General features: G+C 44.0%; 2 protein-coding genes across 7 annotated transcripts in view; one reads left to right on the forward strand and one right to left on the reverse strand.

The window, feature by feature from the left end:
• GCNT1 (glucosaminyl (N-acetyl) transferase 1) overlaps positions 1-13,322 on the forward strand; it is a 144,597-nt gene extending 131,275 nt beyond the window's left edge. The window contains exon 5 of the transcript XR_012072050.1: positions 11,765-13,322. The gene's annotated coding sequence lies outside the window, so the exon portion shown is untranslated. The remainder of the gene's footprint in view (positions 1-11,764) is intronic.
• Positions 1-14,729, reverse strand: part of PRUNE2 (prune homolog 2 with BCH domain) — a 230,198-nt gene that overhangs the window by 20,730 nt on the left and 194,739 nt on the right. For 5 of the 6 annotated variants that reach the window (XR_012072048.1, XM_072959626.1, XM_072959623.1 and 2 more), the window contains 3 exons: positions 14,253-14,332; positions 12,116-12,316; positions 3,464-3,637 (listed from right to left, as the gene is read on the reverse strand). Coding sequence is in view for 5 of the 6 variants with exons in the window: in XM_072959626.1 (XP_072815727.1) it covers positions 3,464-3,637; positions 12,116-12,316; positions 14,253-14,332 (455 nt within the window). In the remaining variant the exon portion in view is untranslated. Of the gene's footprint in view, positions 1-577; positions 864-3,463; positions 3,638-12,115; positions 12,317-14,252; positions 14,333-14,729 lie in introns of those variants that run through there. The other variant, XM_072959624.1, reaches the window with a different exon arrangement.

The raw sequence follows: 14,729 nt of genomic DNA on the forward strand, positions 1-14,729 counted from the left end.
GTACTTCAGAAGTCATCCCACATGGCAGTTCAGCTGTGTGTCACTGCTGTCTGTCCTTGGAATGCTGTAGTGTCGTGTTAGCTTGGGTTCATCTAACCGAAGGAATACTTAAGGATTAACTTACCACTTCCTGATCATTGTCTAAGTCAGGAATGTCTCTTGCTATAAAGAAAAATTACTGAAATTTACACATGAAAATGGATTTTTGCACTTTGAGGCAGAGGAACTGTACGAAGGGAAGAAGTGGCAAAAGAAAGAAGACAAGAGGAGAGGGGGTGATGGAAGGTATAAGGAAGGAAAGAGAAGCTTTCCTCGTGCAAGTTTTCCTTCTCAGTCCAGAGTCAGGCTCCGGAGCTACTTCCGGCAGCAGTCACTGGCAAAGTGCAGTAACTAGAATGAACAGGACCATTTGTGTTTCGATCCTTGCCTACGCCTTCAAGCGGCTCATCTAACCCAACTCCTACGCTAAAGATGCAGCTTACTCAAGTGAAGTTGCCTGTCAACAAGTGCACAGTTCACCTGAGGCTTAGGTTTTTTTTTTAAAACATGTTCTTATCAGACTCTCCTCTCAGTAATGGTGAAGCAAATTCAGAGTGTGTGCACTGAGGTACATGAGCCATCCCACCGCGGGGTCTCCTGCCACCCTCAGAAGCAACGGTGCAATCCTTACCTGAGGTCGAACAGACAGGCATGAAAGGGCGGAACACAAGTTTGCCGGCCAACAAATGGGATGGGGAGAGAAGGAAAGATGCCACAGTCTCAACCAAAAACACACACACACACACCCCAGCCTGCAACTCTTGTCCGCATTCTTTCCAGGATCATTTGTCCAGCAACACTGCAGAGAAGGTTACCTGAGTCTCCTATAATGAAATAAGAGAAGTAAAAACACAAGAAAGGAAACTCCTCGTTACAATGCTTCGGCGTGACTGCCCTTGGTTATTTCATCGTGTTCCCCGCTTCTGGTTCAGAAACACCAGTTCTGGCCTCAGAATGACCCCACGCTATTGGCTGATCCGAACCACCCAGACCTCTCTTTGCTTTTTTATTCAAGCAGATGGCAGGGCTATTACTCATGGGCTTGGAAGAGGGGACACTGGCTTTGAGATCACCCTTTTTGGACAATGGAAGTAACCGAGGCCCAGGGGAGTGAAGTGATGTACCGAGGTCACAGACTGATCAGTGGCCAAGATGGATTTTGAAGCCTGACCTACAGTGTGTCCCAGGCCTCTGGCCACAGTTCATGTCAAGGCCACCAAAGCTGAAGGCTGAATTATTTGCTCCAATACCGCTCTCACCCACAGACGTTCCCAGCTAGGGTGCACACTTGCAGGGCCTGGCAGCGCAGCAAACTCAGGCAGCTCTTTTAATCACCCGCATCTTGCCATCCTGCTGCACAGAGCACAGTGCAGCCGGTGCCTTCCTACTGGCCTGAGTGGGAAAACATCCTCAGAGCAGAGTGCAAGGCACCAAAACAACATCTTTGTTCACTACGGAGTGCTGCTTTTTAAATGCTCGTCAGAAGCCAGGGATGGCCAGTTCAATGGACTGGTAACTGGGGAGTGTGACTTGATCATCATTAAGGTCTGGGAAAGTGGCGTGAGCCTCCAACGCAGCAGACAAAGCTTTGGCAAATTCAGAAGCAACATGGGAACTGTCTTCCCCTACGGAGCACAAAAGCTGTCCGGGGTCGAGGAAGAAGGGGCATCTCGCTAACGTTCCAGGGGGTGCGGCGCAGTACCCTCATGCAGGCTGGTGCCTGGAGCAGGCCGAGGCAGAGCTGGGGACAGGAGAGGAGCCTTCTCTCTCAAACGAACCAGACAGTCATACAGACGAGAAGACGAGCTCACAACACAGACAGGAGAGGAGCGAGTGCCGAGGGGAGGAGTGGCGGGGATGGAGGGCACAGCAAACCATGTTAGCCCTGAGGTGTGCAGTGAATTTTGACAAAGAATGGACCGGCAGAAGCAGTGGCTTTTTCCAACCCCAGAGTGCTGACAATAACCACTCTCTCCTGACTCAGGCGCCGGACCCATGGGCTAAACCCACCCACCTACCACAGCTAGCTTCACCGTGGCGTAAATGCAGCAGGGGTTGTCACTGGGTGACTGGGATTTACTTTGAGAGACTTTCCTCCATTCCTTGTAGCTTTCCGAATGCACAAAGGCTGTTGTATAGCCAGCCTTTGCTTTGGTTTGTTTGCTCTTTATTTCTAAAAAGCAAACAAACCAGACGTACCCGACGGGTGGGACAAAGGACGCCTGACATTCTGGCAAGATCCAGCTGGTGTTCGGGTTGTGGTTTTCATTAGGAGAACACCATGGCTGACGCTGGGGCCAGCCGTCCATCACTTGTGGCAGGATCAGGCCTGCTCCCGTTGTGATGGGGGAAGTCTCCCTTAGAGGAAGCCGCCCCAGCCCCACGGCAGCTGTCACTGGGCTCCGTCACCACTTCAGCTCAAATGGTGAGGCAGGAAAAAGGAAGGTCACAGCCAGGGGCACCTAGATTCCTTCACCATCAAGGGTGGGGCCCTGGATAGTCCTCCCATGGGACGTAGCCATGCGTGGAGCAGAGAGTGGAAATGTGCGGTGGAGGGAAGTCTGAGTGAAAAAACAAGATGCCCTTCTGCTTGTTAGAAAACAAAAGCTCCGGGTTGGATGCAACACCAAGATGCTTATTTCCCTGTCCTCGTTAAGGAAGCGAGAAGGCTGCCTTGTCAGCTTACACTTTTTCTAGAACAGCCGAGTGGTGAGGGTGGTGCCCCAGGACCGCAGCAAAGTCATGCATGCAGTTGAAAAACCAAGCAGCCATTTATGTCTCCTGAAGCTGACAACAGCGAATGTGTTGCCTGTGCTCATCTGACTTTTTGTGAAGCCCACATTAACCAAGCCTCCTGGAGCACCGCGGAAGCAACGAAAACACCAGAGCCTTTTCTCTCTCCCTTGTCCCTCCCAAAGCAAGTGGAGGCTTGGGCGGAAAGTGGCTGCGGTCAGGCACAGATGTAATGGGGGGAAAGAAAAGACCAAACTGAATCTTAAAAGATGTCCTAAAGCTTCTGAAGAGGATTCAAAAGATTGCCCTGGGATTAGAAGCACCTCTGGAGTCATGACCTTGCTGCAGGCCGTGGGAGGATGGACTCGAAAACAGCCCAGTCAAGCCCTACAGGCCGCCGGCATGGATTCCAGACGCACAGCACTCGACTGGGCAACCGTGGCTTTCAAGGAATTCGCACAGAAGATTAGAGCTATCAGACACACGGTGTGAAAAGCACTTTTGTAGTGGGCTTTCCAGTGTTTATCGAATTGAGTATGAAATAATACTCTTGGCTCTTCGGGGCCCTGAATGTTGACCGCCCAGTAGGGTCTTGGGACATCATGCTGCTGAGAACCCTACTTTCACTTCTAATTAAAAAACTAGATCTGCCCCCCTCCTCGCTTCCCAGATTCGCACATAACTTGGTTACCTCCATGAGAAATGACTCTCCTGTAGGGCTCGATGACCTTCATGTCAATCCGCTGCTCCTGTTCGCCAATCACCACGGTCCTCCACAGCCGGTTGTCCTCCCGCTCCTCCTCCGCCGTGTACTCTGGGATAGACTCGGACTCCTGGCCGGAGTCTCTGTTGGCAGTGGGATCCTCTGGAAATGAAGCACAGAGCAGGGCTGAAGGAGCAAGACCTCCAAGTTGAGGCAGTTCTGTTGTCCCAAAACGAAAAGGAAAAGACCCCAGTTCTTGTCGTACCCAAAAGAGCAGATCACAGTCAGGAGACGAAGAGCGCTGTATAGCAAAAGATTTTAAAGGGTTTATTTAGGAAAAGAAAAGCACACCTCCGAGAACGCGAGGTGGGCTGACCCCAGGGGGGACGCAGAGGACTTTGCCCCTTTCTCTTGTACCCTCGCTTAGAGGTGGTTCTTTGATTGATGGCTCTTGACCCTGGAATGCTTAGTCAGGTTTGGCCCCTTTGCAAACGTCCTTATCCACGTGTACACAGAAAAACCCATGGGGAGGCGGGGCTGAACCTCAATCAATGCTAATTATATTACAGCGAGCATTGGGTCACGTCCAGTTAAGTTTTTTTTGCTACTGCACAGTTACGGCTGTCAGGTTTTAACTGTTTTTTTTTGTTTTGTTTTGTTTTTTTTGCTGACACTCATTTAGTTCTTCTAAATCCCTTTATGTTGGAGGCAGGCATAGTACCATCTTCCGGACCATCCTCCCTCCCCTCCACCTATCTGCGCGGTGCCCCCACTTGTCTAACTACCCAACAGCTCAACAGCTAGCTACCTCCTGGCAGAGTCAACCAGATGGTGCTCCCTGTTATGTGTAACCCTGATAGCGCTGAACACCATCCTGACCACATGAAGGATACTCAGTGAAGTCTTACTGATTGATGGAACAACAATATCCACTGCTAAGGCCAAGCTGAGGGTGGGGACAGGAAGAGAGCTGGGGCTGTCTTGTGTCTGTAGTGGGCCAGTGGGGTATAGGCTGATACCAGCTCCGCCTTGATCACACAGGTTGTAGACTGCAGAGTCTTTCATCAGGCCCAGATAATCTTGCTTTCCTTGGGCCCAGTCTCCTGGTGCATCCTGAGTGCTCAGAGCGTTTTGGGGGCCCTCCGCTTGCTATCTTGATGATAGACTGCCAGCCTTGACCCCCCCCCCCCACTCTAAGACTCTTACAATGGGGTTGAATCCCCTTCCCCGGTGGGAGCACATCTGGACATGAATTTGGTATTGCTTCCTATAGATCTTTCAGCATATGCCACACAGATTTTACAGTGAGCCAGAAACCACCCTGTAGACCAGGAGTGCTCCAAGGTCAAAAATTCACGAGACACCGATTTGTGAGTGGGCGCCCAAGGCAACTAAAAAGCCCACTGAGTGTTCTTGGCGGAGAAACTTACTACCCACTCTTGTGCATCCAAAAAAAAGCAACCATATGACTTTTTTTTTTTAAAGAATAAGCAACCGTTGTTTTTGTTTTTACTTCAAGTCCTAGTAGAGTTTAACAATGGTTATTCTTTCTATGTCTAAGTAACCTGGAAAGAAAGATGACAACCTTCACAGTAATTCTGTGAGATACCGTCATTTTTAACTTTCCATCCATGGGACGTGGCCTTTGCTTTGCGCTGTACTTGTGCTCTCCCATGGCACTTTGATAGTAAGAACAGCAGTGCTCTATTAGGCATTGACAGTGGGAGGTGTTAGGAGAGACCTGATACCCACGCAAAGACTCTGAAGTGACTACCTCAGGTCACAGAGCTAGGAAGCAAATATAATCCAGCCCTTCCCTTTTGTACTCTCCTGAGCCACCACACTGTACCTTGAATGCGTGACTGTCTGATCCTCATTCATTTCACTATGAGGCAGTGAGTTCCTTGGGCTAAGCAACTGGGCCAGAATCACCTTTAATATCTGCCTCCAGCAACCCACGCCACACTCAGCCTGGAAACCTGCAGAGAGCACTCAGTAAAACTTGGGAGGGTGAGCGGGTAAATAAAGCCTGGACAAGTTCCTGGAAATACAGGTCATCTGTCAGGGAGCCACAACAAAGCCATTGTTTCAGAAGGTTCTGCAAGACATTCGGACGTGTCTAATTACCTGCGACTTAGAAGAGCAAAATGAAGTCCAGCTTCACGGAAGCAGTCGCAGCCTTTTGGGCCAACACAAACAGCTACCAGCACCTTGCCTCACTCTGCCTTTCTCTGTGTTCCCACGAACGCTTGCAGCAACCTTGGCTTCTGCTCCAGCGCTGTGTCACTTGTCCAAATCCATCCATCTGCCCTGGACTCCCTGTCTAGGGGTCCCTTCCTGCCTCTCCCTTCCTACTTGGGTTAAGGACCCTGGATACTCAGCTCTTCCCAGGACCCTGTTTTCCCTCTGGGCTCTGCTCCCTCCAAACTCAGGGCTCTGATGGGGATCTGTCTCCCGATGCTCCTGTACACACGTGCTCTCCCCTGCCGTCAGCTCCCTGTGCAGCAGCCCCTCTTCATCCTGTTTGGGACTTCCTGGCCTGCTCTAACTTGACCCCAGTGAGCTGTATGGGGTTGTGTTGTTTTCCGCATGCTTTAACTGAGGCTACTTCGTTAAAAAAAATTTTTTTTTTTGGTATGGTTTGTTCTCTTTCCTGGTTATAAAAATAAAACACACTAGTAGAAGTGCAAGCAATACAGAAATTGTTCATGAAAACAGCAAAAATCGCCAGTGCCCCTCTCTCACTGTTTGCTGTGTAGTCTTTCTAGGCGCGTGTGCACATAATTTTTTTCCCCCCAGAAAGTATGATTATTCTGTATATTCTGCATGTTCTGTGCATACCGTATGTCTACTGTGACAACATAGGTTCCTTCTTGTCTCAGTGAATGTAAACTCTACTCACCCTAGAGTACTCCACTGACTGGTGTCTTTAGGTTTGTCAATCCTATAGTGATGGGAACTTAGTTTTATTCTATTTTGTCGGTGGTTGTTTCTTATAAAGAATTTGCTGCAGTGTCTCTGTAAAGGTTTGTAACCTCTTTTGTGCACATACCGCTGTAAGTTAGCTTTCTGGCCGTGGAGTGCTGGGTCAGAGGGTATAAGCACTGAAAGGTTTTATGAACATTTTTACCCTTGAATATATCACACCATACGGCACGAGAGTACCTGTCTCCTCACACTACCAAAGACACAGGGGGTTATCGAGGTTTTTCCCCCTGCAACATTCAGGGTGAAACAACTCTCTTTGTTATTTTAATGTATATTTAACTATGAAAGAAAATGAGAATGTTTGTGTTTATTAGCTATTTATATTTCTCTTAAATAAATAAACAAACAAACCTAGTTCTCTACCACCCACCACCAAAAAAAAAAAAAATGTTGTTCCTCTAACTGGCAGGGAGGCACCTGGCAAATCCTTTGCCTATCGTGGTCCTTACTGATTTGTTGGCATCCTCTATATAGAACTGTGTCATGTATTTCAATTATTTTCCTGCCTCATGCTTAGCTTTTGAATTGGTGATTTTTTGCTAGTTAGGAATATAGTATTTTTACATAGTTGACTTTGTTGATTTTTGTCTTTAAGTTCTTTGATTGTTGTATCAGAGTAAGAAATGAAACTCCTACCTTAAAGGTATGTATGTATCCATGAACACATTTTCCTACAGTTTATTTTTAAAAACAGCCTTATTACTCATTTTGGTATATAAGTTCAAGGCTGGACCTTTTTATGAAATGTTATTCCTAGTGTTTCAGAGAGTGAGAGCGGCCAAGTTGGTACGGCCCCTTTTCCTTCCTTACCTCTTCTGATTGATGTAAATTAAGAAAAAGAAAAAGGGAAAGAGTTACATAAGAGCTAGGGGTATAGTAAAGTTTCTTAAGGTGTTCATTTCTGGAGTTCAACAATATAAGCTAGTAAGAAGTAGAGCTCCTTTACTCCCTTGAAAGAACAGTGTCTTCCTGATCGTAATAATTCTTCTGCTGTAACTATAAATTACCATCCTCCCCCACAGCCATCATTTCCTCACTTTCTCACTGTTTTCAAAAATTTCAGGTCTCATTTAATGCTCTACCCCTAGGCCCTCCAAATTTAATTTTGGTCTCATGCCCTCTCCACTAAGAAATGCTTGACTTCCTTGTCTCCTTTTCTCAGGAGCAAGCTTCCCCCCCTGGCGACTGCTGCCGTCAGTCAGGCCCTGGCACACAGGGGAGACGTTAACTTGAACATTTTCCTTTCTTTTCTTTTTTTGTGAGATGTTTTAGTACACGAGCTCCTGAATATCCTGTGCTACAGAGATCACAGTGAGGTCTCCATCACTGGTGTTCATACGGACTCACTAGATGATGTCAGCTGTGACCTTCCAGGAGGGACAAAGGGCTGCAAAGGGGGCGAGCTTTCTATGTTGTGATCTTGCGCTGAGAATATGAATAATCTGAAAATGCGTTTTCAGACTTTTAAAAAGTCTTTTAAACTTCCATGTTTGAACTTAAAAAAACATTTTTTTTAAGCCAAAGAGCCTCTTTATTTGTATTGCCTTTTAGGAATCATTCCCAGGAAGAAAATGGGTTTAGATGTTATTCATGGCATATTTGATCACTAACACAGGCATAACTGTATGGCCCTTGAACATGCTCTGTATTAGTCCAGATTACTGATTTGGAGAACTTTAAGTGCTTTCTAAATGACACTCATCATTCAAGACATGTTTACTATTATGCCAAATACCCTAGAGGATTTATAAACTAACTTTTAATTTTCATTTCCAGTGTACCTTTCATCTCTCCCTTTTATGCTACTTAGGTTTGTCTGAGTATCCAATGTGGGTTCAGGTTTTGTTAGGCCTGAAACATATATGATTTTGTGGGGAGGGAGCTTTTTAAGGAAAATAATCTTTTTTTTTTTTCAAATTTTACAAAAGCATACAATGATGTGAATGTATTTTTAAGGACCCTTCTAGATAGAATGAAGCTTAAGCTAAGATGCATCCTCTACCAGTATCACAAACTGAGAAAATACTTAGTTTTTTCCTGTCAAAGTATAGTTCAGTGTAGTTGGGAAGCGCACAGCTGGGATTCAGTCACAGGCTTTCTGCATGCTCTTTGCTATTGCTAGAGTCCGAGGTATGCCTTCTTCCCAGGCGACAACAGTAACTTTCTAAATGGTCTTCCCACTTCTATTTTTTCATACTCTCCCTGTTTGGACTTCTTGTTAGAGGAAAGACATCCTGTATACAGTTAAGAAAGCCTTGAAAGTCCTTTAGGTGGCAAAGAGCAGGTATGTAGTTAATTTGAATGTGAACACTCAGCATACAGAAGTGCAAAGGAAAGTCGTCCCTTCAGACCACATCATCGCTATGGCATCAGATTGCTTGTGGGTAAAACAGAGTAAGCTTAACACTTGACTAGTTTATATGCAGAGTTAAAACGAATTGATTTTATAAGCTGGTCGCCTAAAGGCTGTGAAAATAATGGAAGACTGCAGACAGGCGAGTTAAGCAGCTCCCTGGACAAAAATGTTGCTGAATCCTGAGTGTCGGGGTACCTCTTTCACATAGGAAAACTGTCTGTCATTAGGGTTAGGATTCAGAAAAGAGGACTTAAATGAGGTCGCTAAACTTTGCTTCGGAGCCTAAGAAGAACAAATGTAAGAGCACATGAATGTTTCTTGTAATTCTTATCAGAAATACTCAGGCTAAAATTTTTTTTTATCACTTTTTCCATTTCCCTTACAGAATTCCTTTGCTGGGATCTGAATTATGGTAAAAAATAACTTTGTGGTTGGTTTGGAAAATAGAAATTGGGCATCATTTTTTCTGACCTTTAGATATTTTTAAGTGTCATAAAGTATTAAAAAAAAAAACCTCAGAACTCCCTTAATATGAAAGATTGACCTCCTAAATCCTTCACTATCTACATACTGCTAATATCTTTGGCACTTATAAATATCAAAGGAAATCAGCCCTTAATTATATCGGTACTTTGAATGATGTTTTCCAACTATTTGGACACCAATTATTAAAGAAACTTGCTTTGAAGGGAAGACCACTTTAACATCCTTTGATGGTGAGCTTCAAACATTTTCTATAAGCAAAATTGCATTGTGGGCAAACAGCCTGGCAGGAATGTTTGATCATCAGCTGTTGACTAAAACAGGCAAATGGTGTGAAGGTCCTTCAAGAACTTGGTAAAGTAAGGGCCCCAAAATGGCTGGATAAAAAGGCATGTAAATGTGAGGGGGGGCAGTCACTACGCTTGGCTTCAGGTATGCTAGCCTGAGCTTATAAAAGAGCCTCCTCTTCACTCAGTAGATTCATGGAGGCACATGGCCCAAGAGTCAAACACAACTCAGGTTGGCTGCTAGTTCTGACCTTTACTAGCTGTGTGACCTTAGGTGAATTATTTAACCTCTCTGTGTCCCAGTGTTCTCATCTTAAAATAACCCTAATACCTATTCATATGATTGACATGAGGATTAAAATAGTTACTATTTATAAAGCACCTAGCATAGATCTTGGCATATAGTAAGAACTATGAAAAGTGTTCATGAAATAATATTACTGACCAAACATTTTTGAAACCTTATGCCCTAAAAACTCCAATTTTGTTTAGAATGTATCTGCCTAGTTCAAAACACTCACACAGGAAACCAAACCAAACCAAACCATACAGCTTTCAAGCACCTACTTCATACCTTAGGGCTAAAATGTATTCCGTCTCCCTTATACACTCAGTTATCTACATCTGCATGTTTATGAAATACAGCTATTCAGATGTCCTTTCTGTTTTCAATGTTTAATGTTTTTGTTTATTTAAAATGATGTCTGAACATAGATCTTTCACTTGAAAATCAAGGTGGACTTTAAAATTCAACTTATTTTAAAATCCCCTCCTTTGAATTTAAGACCTAAAAGCAGGGTGGTGGCCGTTAAACTGGTTCTTTCCACATAACTGTGTCAACTAAATAAAAAGAACTATGTCAGCGAGTGGCAGCTTTAATTACCAGTTTGCTCAGCCACCACCACTTGGCTTGGCAGTTTTACTATTCATAAAAATAAAAGGTTCATATGTTGGGTGACAAAGCTCTCTGGGGGCAACAGGGAGGTGCAGGGGGAGGAGAGGGAGGGACCCGCAGGGTCATGCCACAGCTGCTTCTCTGGGATTTTAGGTCAAGGCATGATTTTTACAGTCAAAAATCTACTAGCAGGAGAAGGGCGGGGACAGCTGGGGACAGCAAGGAAAGATGGAGTAGCTGAGATGGCAGAAGAGTATCAATTCAACACCTTTCACCTCCTATTTGTGTATTTCCACCCACAGGGTCAAATATTCTCGTAACTATAAAAATTCTAGAACATGATAAAAATGCAACATAAAATCTCTACTTAAACATAATAAACTGTAATACAAGTAGTTTGGCCACATCCATTTTCTTAGCTTCAGGAAATAAAGCCTTTTGCCGTGTGAAGGCAGGGTCTAAAATCTATGCTGGCCGTGGTTGTAGCCCGGTGGCTGAATTAAGTAAGTAATTTGATGATGATTCTCCTAATTTGCTAAATATGTTCTTCTATGAACGAAACTGCTGGAATTAGCATGGCTCTGAAAGTCAGGGCGTCATTCAACTGTGGTATTTCTTTTTTATTAGAGTAATTCTCACAGTGTAGGAAAGCAGTAGCTGTAGCCAGGATTCTCTTACTTTCCATTTTAAATATTATAACACCAGAGCACGCCACCCTGTAAAACTGAAACTACATGATGCCATTTTTGAAAGCAAATGTTTTGTGTTTTTACCTATTTCGTACTCAGCAATAATTTCACCGAGCAAGAGAAAGAACTAAAATGAGTGCCTGGTCATATCAGGAGTGTCAGTGTTTGATCTAGCAACTTTCAGCTTTCTTATGTTTTAGTCTTACCCCATCCCTCCTTCCTTCCTGCTTTATTAGAGACATGGCAGTAAACATAAGAAAGGCCCTGACCTTAGGAAGCAGACATTCTAGTGGGAAGACAAAGATAATTACCATGCCAGCAAATAGTTAAATGATGTGATTTCAATGAGCGTGCCCCCTGGAAAATAAAATGAACACTGGGATAGAGTGGCGTGGAGGTGGGGGTGGGGAATGCCTTCGATTACAGAGGTCAAGGAAGGCCTCCCTGAGGAGGTAACATCTGATTAAGATCTGAATAAAGAGAAGGAGCCAGCCATGTCAGAATCTGCCAGAAAGAACATTCCAGACTGTGGGAGCTTGTACAAAGAAATTGGTAAGCTCTAATTTCTCCACTTCAAATTTTATCTTGCAGCTTCAATTCTCTTTCTAACAAACCCAGCTCCACTTTTCTTATGACACGGCATGTAACAATTTCCCCAGAAGCCCAGCGCCCAGCACAAAGCCTGGCATATATAGTAGGGGTTTAACAAAGGAGCAATGATTGTGTATGACCTCTGTGACCCATACCTGCCCTGTCAAGCTCTACACTGTCAATTGTGGCCACCTATGACCTGAGATAACAGAAGCTTCTAGAAGTCATGGAAAGGAGCCACCTGCAACACAACGGGAGGTTTGTTCCTAATGCCACTTCAAGGTCAGGAGACAGGAACAGATAATCTTTCACCTTCCACAAAACTTTGGCCATGCCGACTTGGCGACTTACCATGCCCGGTGTACTCAAAAGAATCCGCTTCATCAGGAGTATCGAGTTCGTCCACATTGATGTCAATTTCATCAGGACTGTCCAAGTTATCATCAGAGAGAACAGATCCTTCACTTTGGTCCAGAGACAGATTGATATTTGGGGCTGTGAGTTTGATTCTCTGAGGATGAGAGCCATTAAGATCCAGAGAATTGGGAGGTTCTAAAGAACAGAAAGAGGAGGAACACTAAGTGGAAGACCACACACATGGTGGCCAACAGTGGTTGTGGGCCCCAGCGTTAGGGCCCTTTCAGCAAAGGCACCTGGTAAAAGTCCTTATATGGGTTCTGGAACCCCCACGCCACAACCAGCAGGCCTCAGCACTGGCTCGCCCCAGCCACATCAGCCCTGCCCATGTAGAAACAGGAAGTGGAAGCCACTGCTAAATGGGCGGAGAACTAGTTTTTAGAACAGCCCTGTTCAAGTTTGAAAACTTGACACTGATACAATACTGAATTGAATTTTCTGTGATGCATAGGACCTAAGAAAGACAGTTAAACTTTCCATATAATTCGTAATAATCCACATAAACTTTATTCCTATAGGATGGAGGATACAAACTTTATGTCATGTTCACAGACACTCCCCAAATACTTCAGTTCTTGACAACTCTGTCTATCATCTGCAGTGACCTTTCTTTGGCTGGCATTCTTTTTTTTCCCCCAATAAAACTGAGGTATCCTCCCAGATTACATTCCTTGATCAAGCAGTCATTACCTCTTACGCCAACACTGCTGTTAGTTCCTATACCATAGTGACAGTCTTCTACGGAAAGCTCGTGGGAGGGGCTCCTACCCTTTCACTGTAACACGCATCTTGCTGCTCAGTGCCTCTCACCTCAGAAGCACACCTGGAGAAGTCATTTTTTAACCCAGTTGATCCCAACTAAACAATGGTAGAGAGATACCCTAACAATAGAAATTACAGGATTTCCTATCATAGATTGTTTTGAATGTCATTTGGTATACACCTCAGTTCTGGAATTCTAACTCTGATCTTATCCTAAGGAAGTTAACCCTGTTTCTTTGTCATGAAGGGTTTTTTTTTTTCTTTTTGTTTTTTCCTGTATAGAACATCACCTAAACTGTGTTCTATGTAATGTACTTGTGTTTCACCTGAAAAATAGTTTCACTTGATCAGTAAATTTATACAACATTGGGTTTCTGTATTACAGGCATTCTGAGAGCATTGCTGTCCAAAAGAATTTTCTGTGATGATAGAAATGTTCTATATGTGGCTCTTGAGCACTTGCGATGAAGCAAGTGCAGTAGAGGAACTGAACTTTTCAAATTTATTTTAGTTTAATTAATTTAAATAGCCACATGTGGCTAACTGCTACCTGTAGGACAACCAAAGCTTTAATGCCTTTATTATTCAAAAGTGATTTGTGAGCCTTGAAGTGTGGAGATGTACAGAGGCTACCATGCTTATTTAGCCACAGAACATGTAAGAATAGTTATGTCACATGGTTAATATTTTGAAGAATGTAGTTTAAATACTCAGACAGGAAAAAAAAGTTGACTCCCTCTTCCTCAATTCTAGCCTTGACTGATAACATCAGGGGTCAGGATCTTGGTTAAGTTCTTGAAGATGGAACAGTGCAAAGGAGTGAACCTAGTCCAAAGTGGGAGTCATCTAAGTTGCAACTGAAAATTTGAAAGTCCTCTTTGTATATACCATGGGTTGTAAATTCTTAGAGTGTACTTTTGTTTTTTTTTAATAATCAGGATACTGAGCATTCTCGACATTGCACTTCTAATTTTAAACATTGACACATGTTAGTATAATTTTGGTGAACTTAGAAGTCAGCTAGAATTTGGTATTACGATAAATGATCTATGATTATCACAGGAACTGAAAACACTGGCAGATCCAGCCATGGCCCAGGAGATAAAAGATGGCCCAGTAGTCGAGGCAACTATGAAATTAACCAACCATATCAAGCCTAACACCTTCCTCGCACACATTTTTTTTCAACTCTCTTCACTTTTATCACTGACATCACAAGTTGGATGCACAGGAAATGGTTCTCTCACTGAATAATGAGCATATTTGGATATATAACAGTACTGATGGAAATGAACAGATGTTCCCTCACCAGGCCTCATGTCCGCAGCCCCGGGACTCAGCGTTCCCTCCTCAAAGGCGGTGTCCATTCCTGCATCCTCTGACAGGAGCCTGAAAAAAAGAAAACCAGAGTGTAAACAATTGTTTGGGGGTCGGTTTGAACCAGAGATTCCAGGATAACATATTCAAATCACTTGGAATAAACCAAGTATGTGTACTGAATCTATCGTAAGTGGCCCCACATTCCAAGACAGACTTTCTCCATGGACATGGTTTTCCTCTGCGCACACGGCACCTCACTTTTCCCAGCAGTTCATGTAAGTAAATACAGCCCAAGTAAAAAATTCAAAAAAACAGGAAAAGCAAATAACTAATAAAATATACGAAAGAGGACATTTCATTTATTTATTTTTTTCCAAAAAGAGAGGCAATATATGTGCTTTGGAGTCAGGACCGACCTGACTTCATATCTTTCTCTTCCTCCAGATAAATTTAAGCATATGACAAA

This window comes from Vicugna pacos, chromosome 4, assembly GCF_048564905.1.
Source record: "Vicugna pacos chromosome 4, VicPac4, whole genome shotgun sequence".
Classification (NCBI taxonomy): Eukaryota; Metazoa; Chordata; class Mammalia; order Artiodactyla; family Camelidae; genus Vicugna; species Vicugna pacos.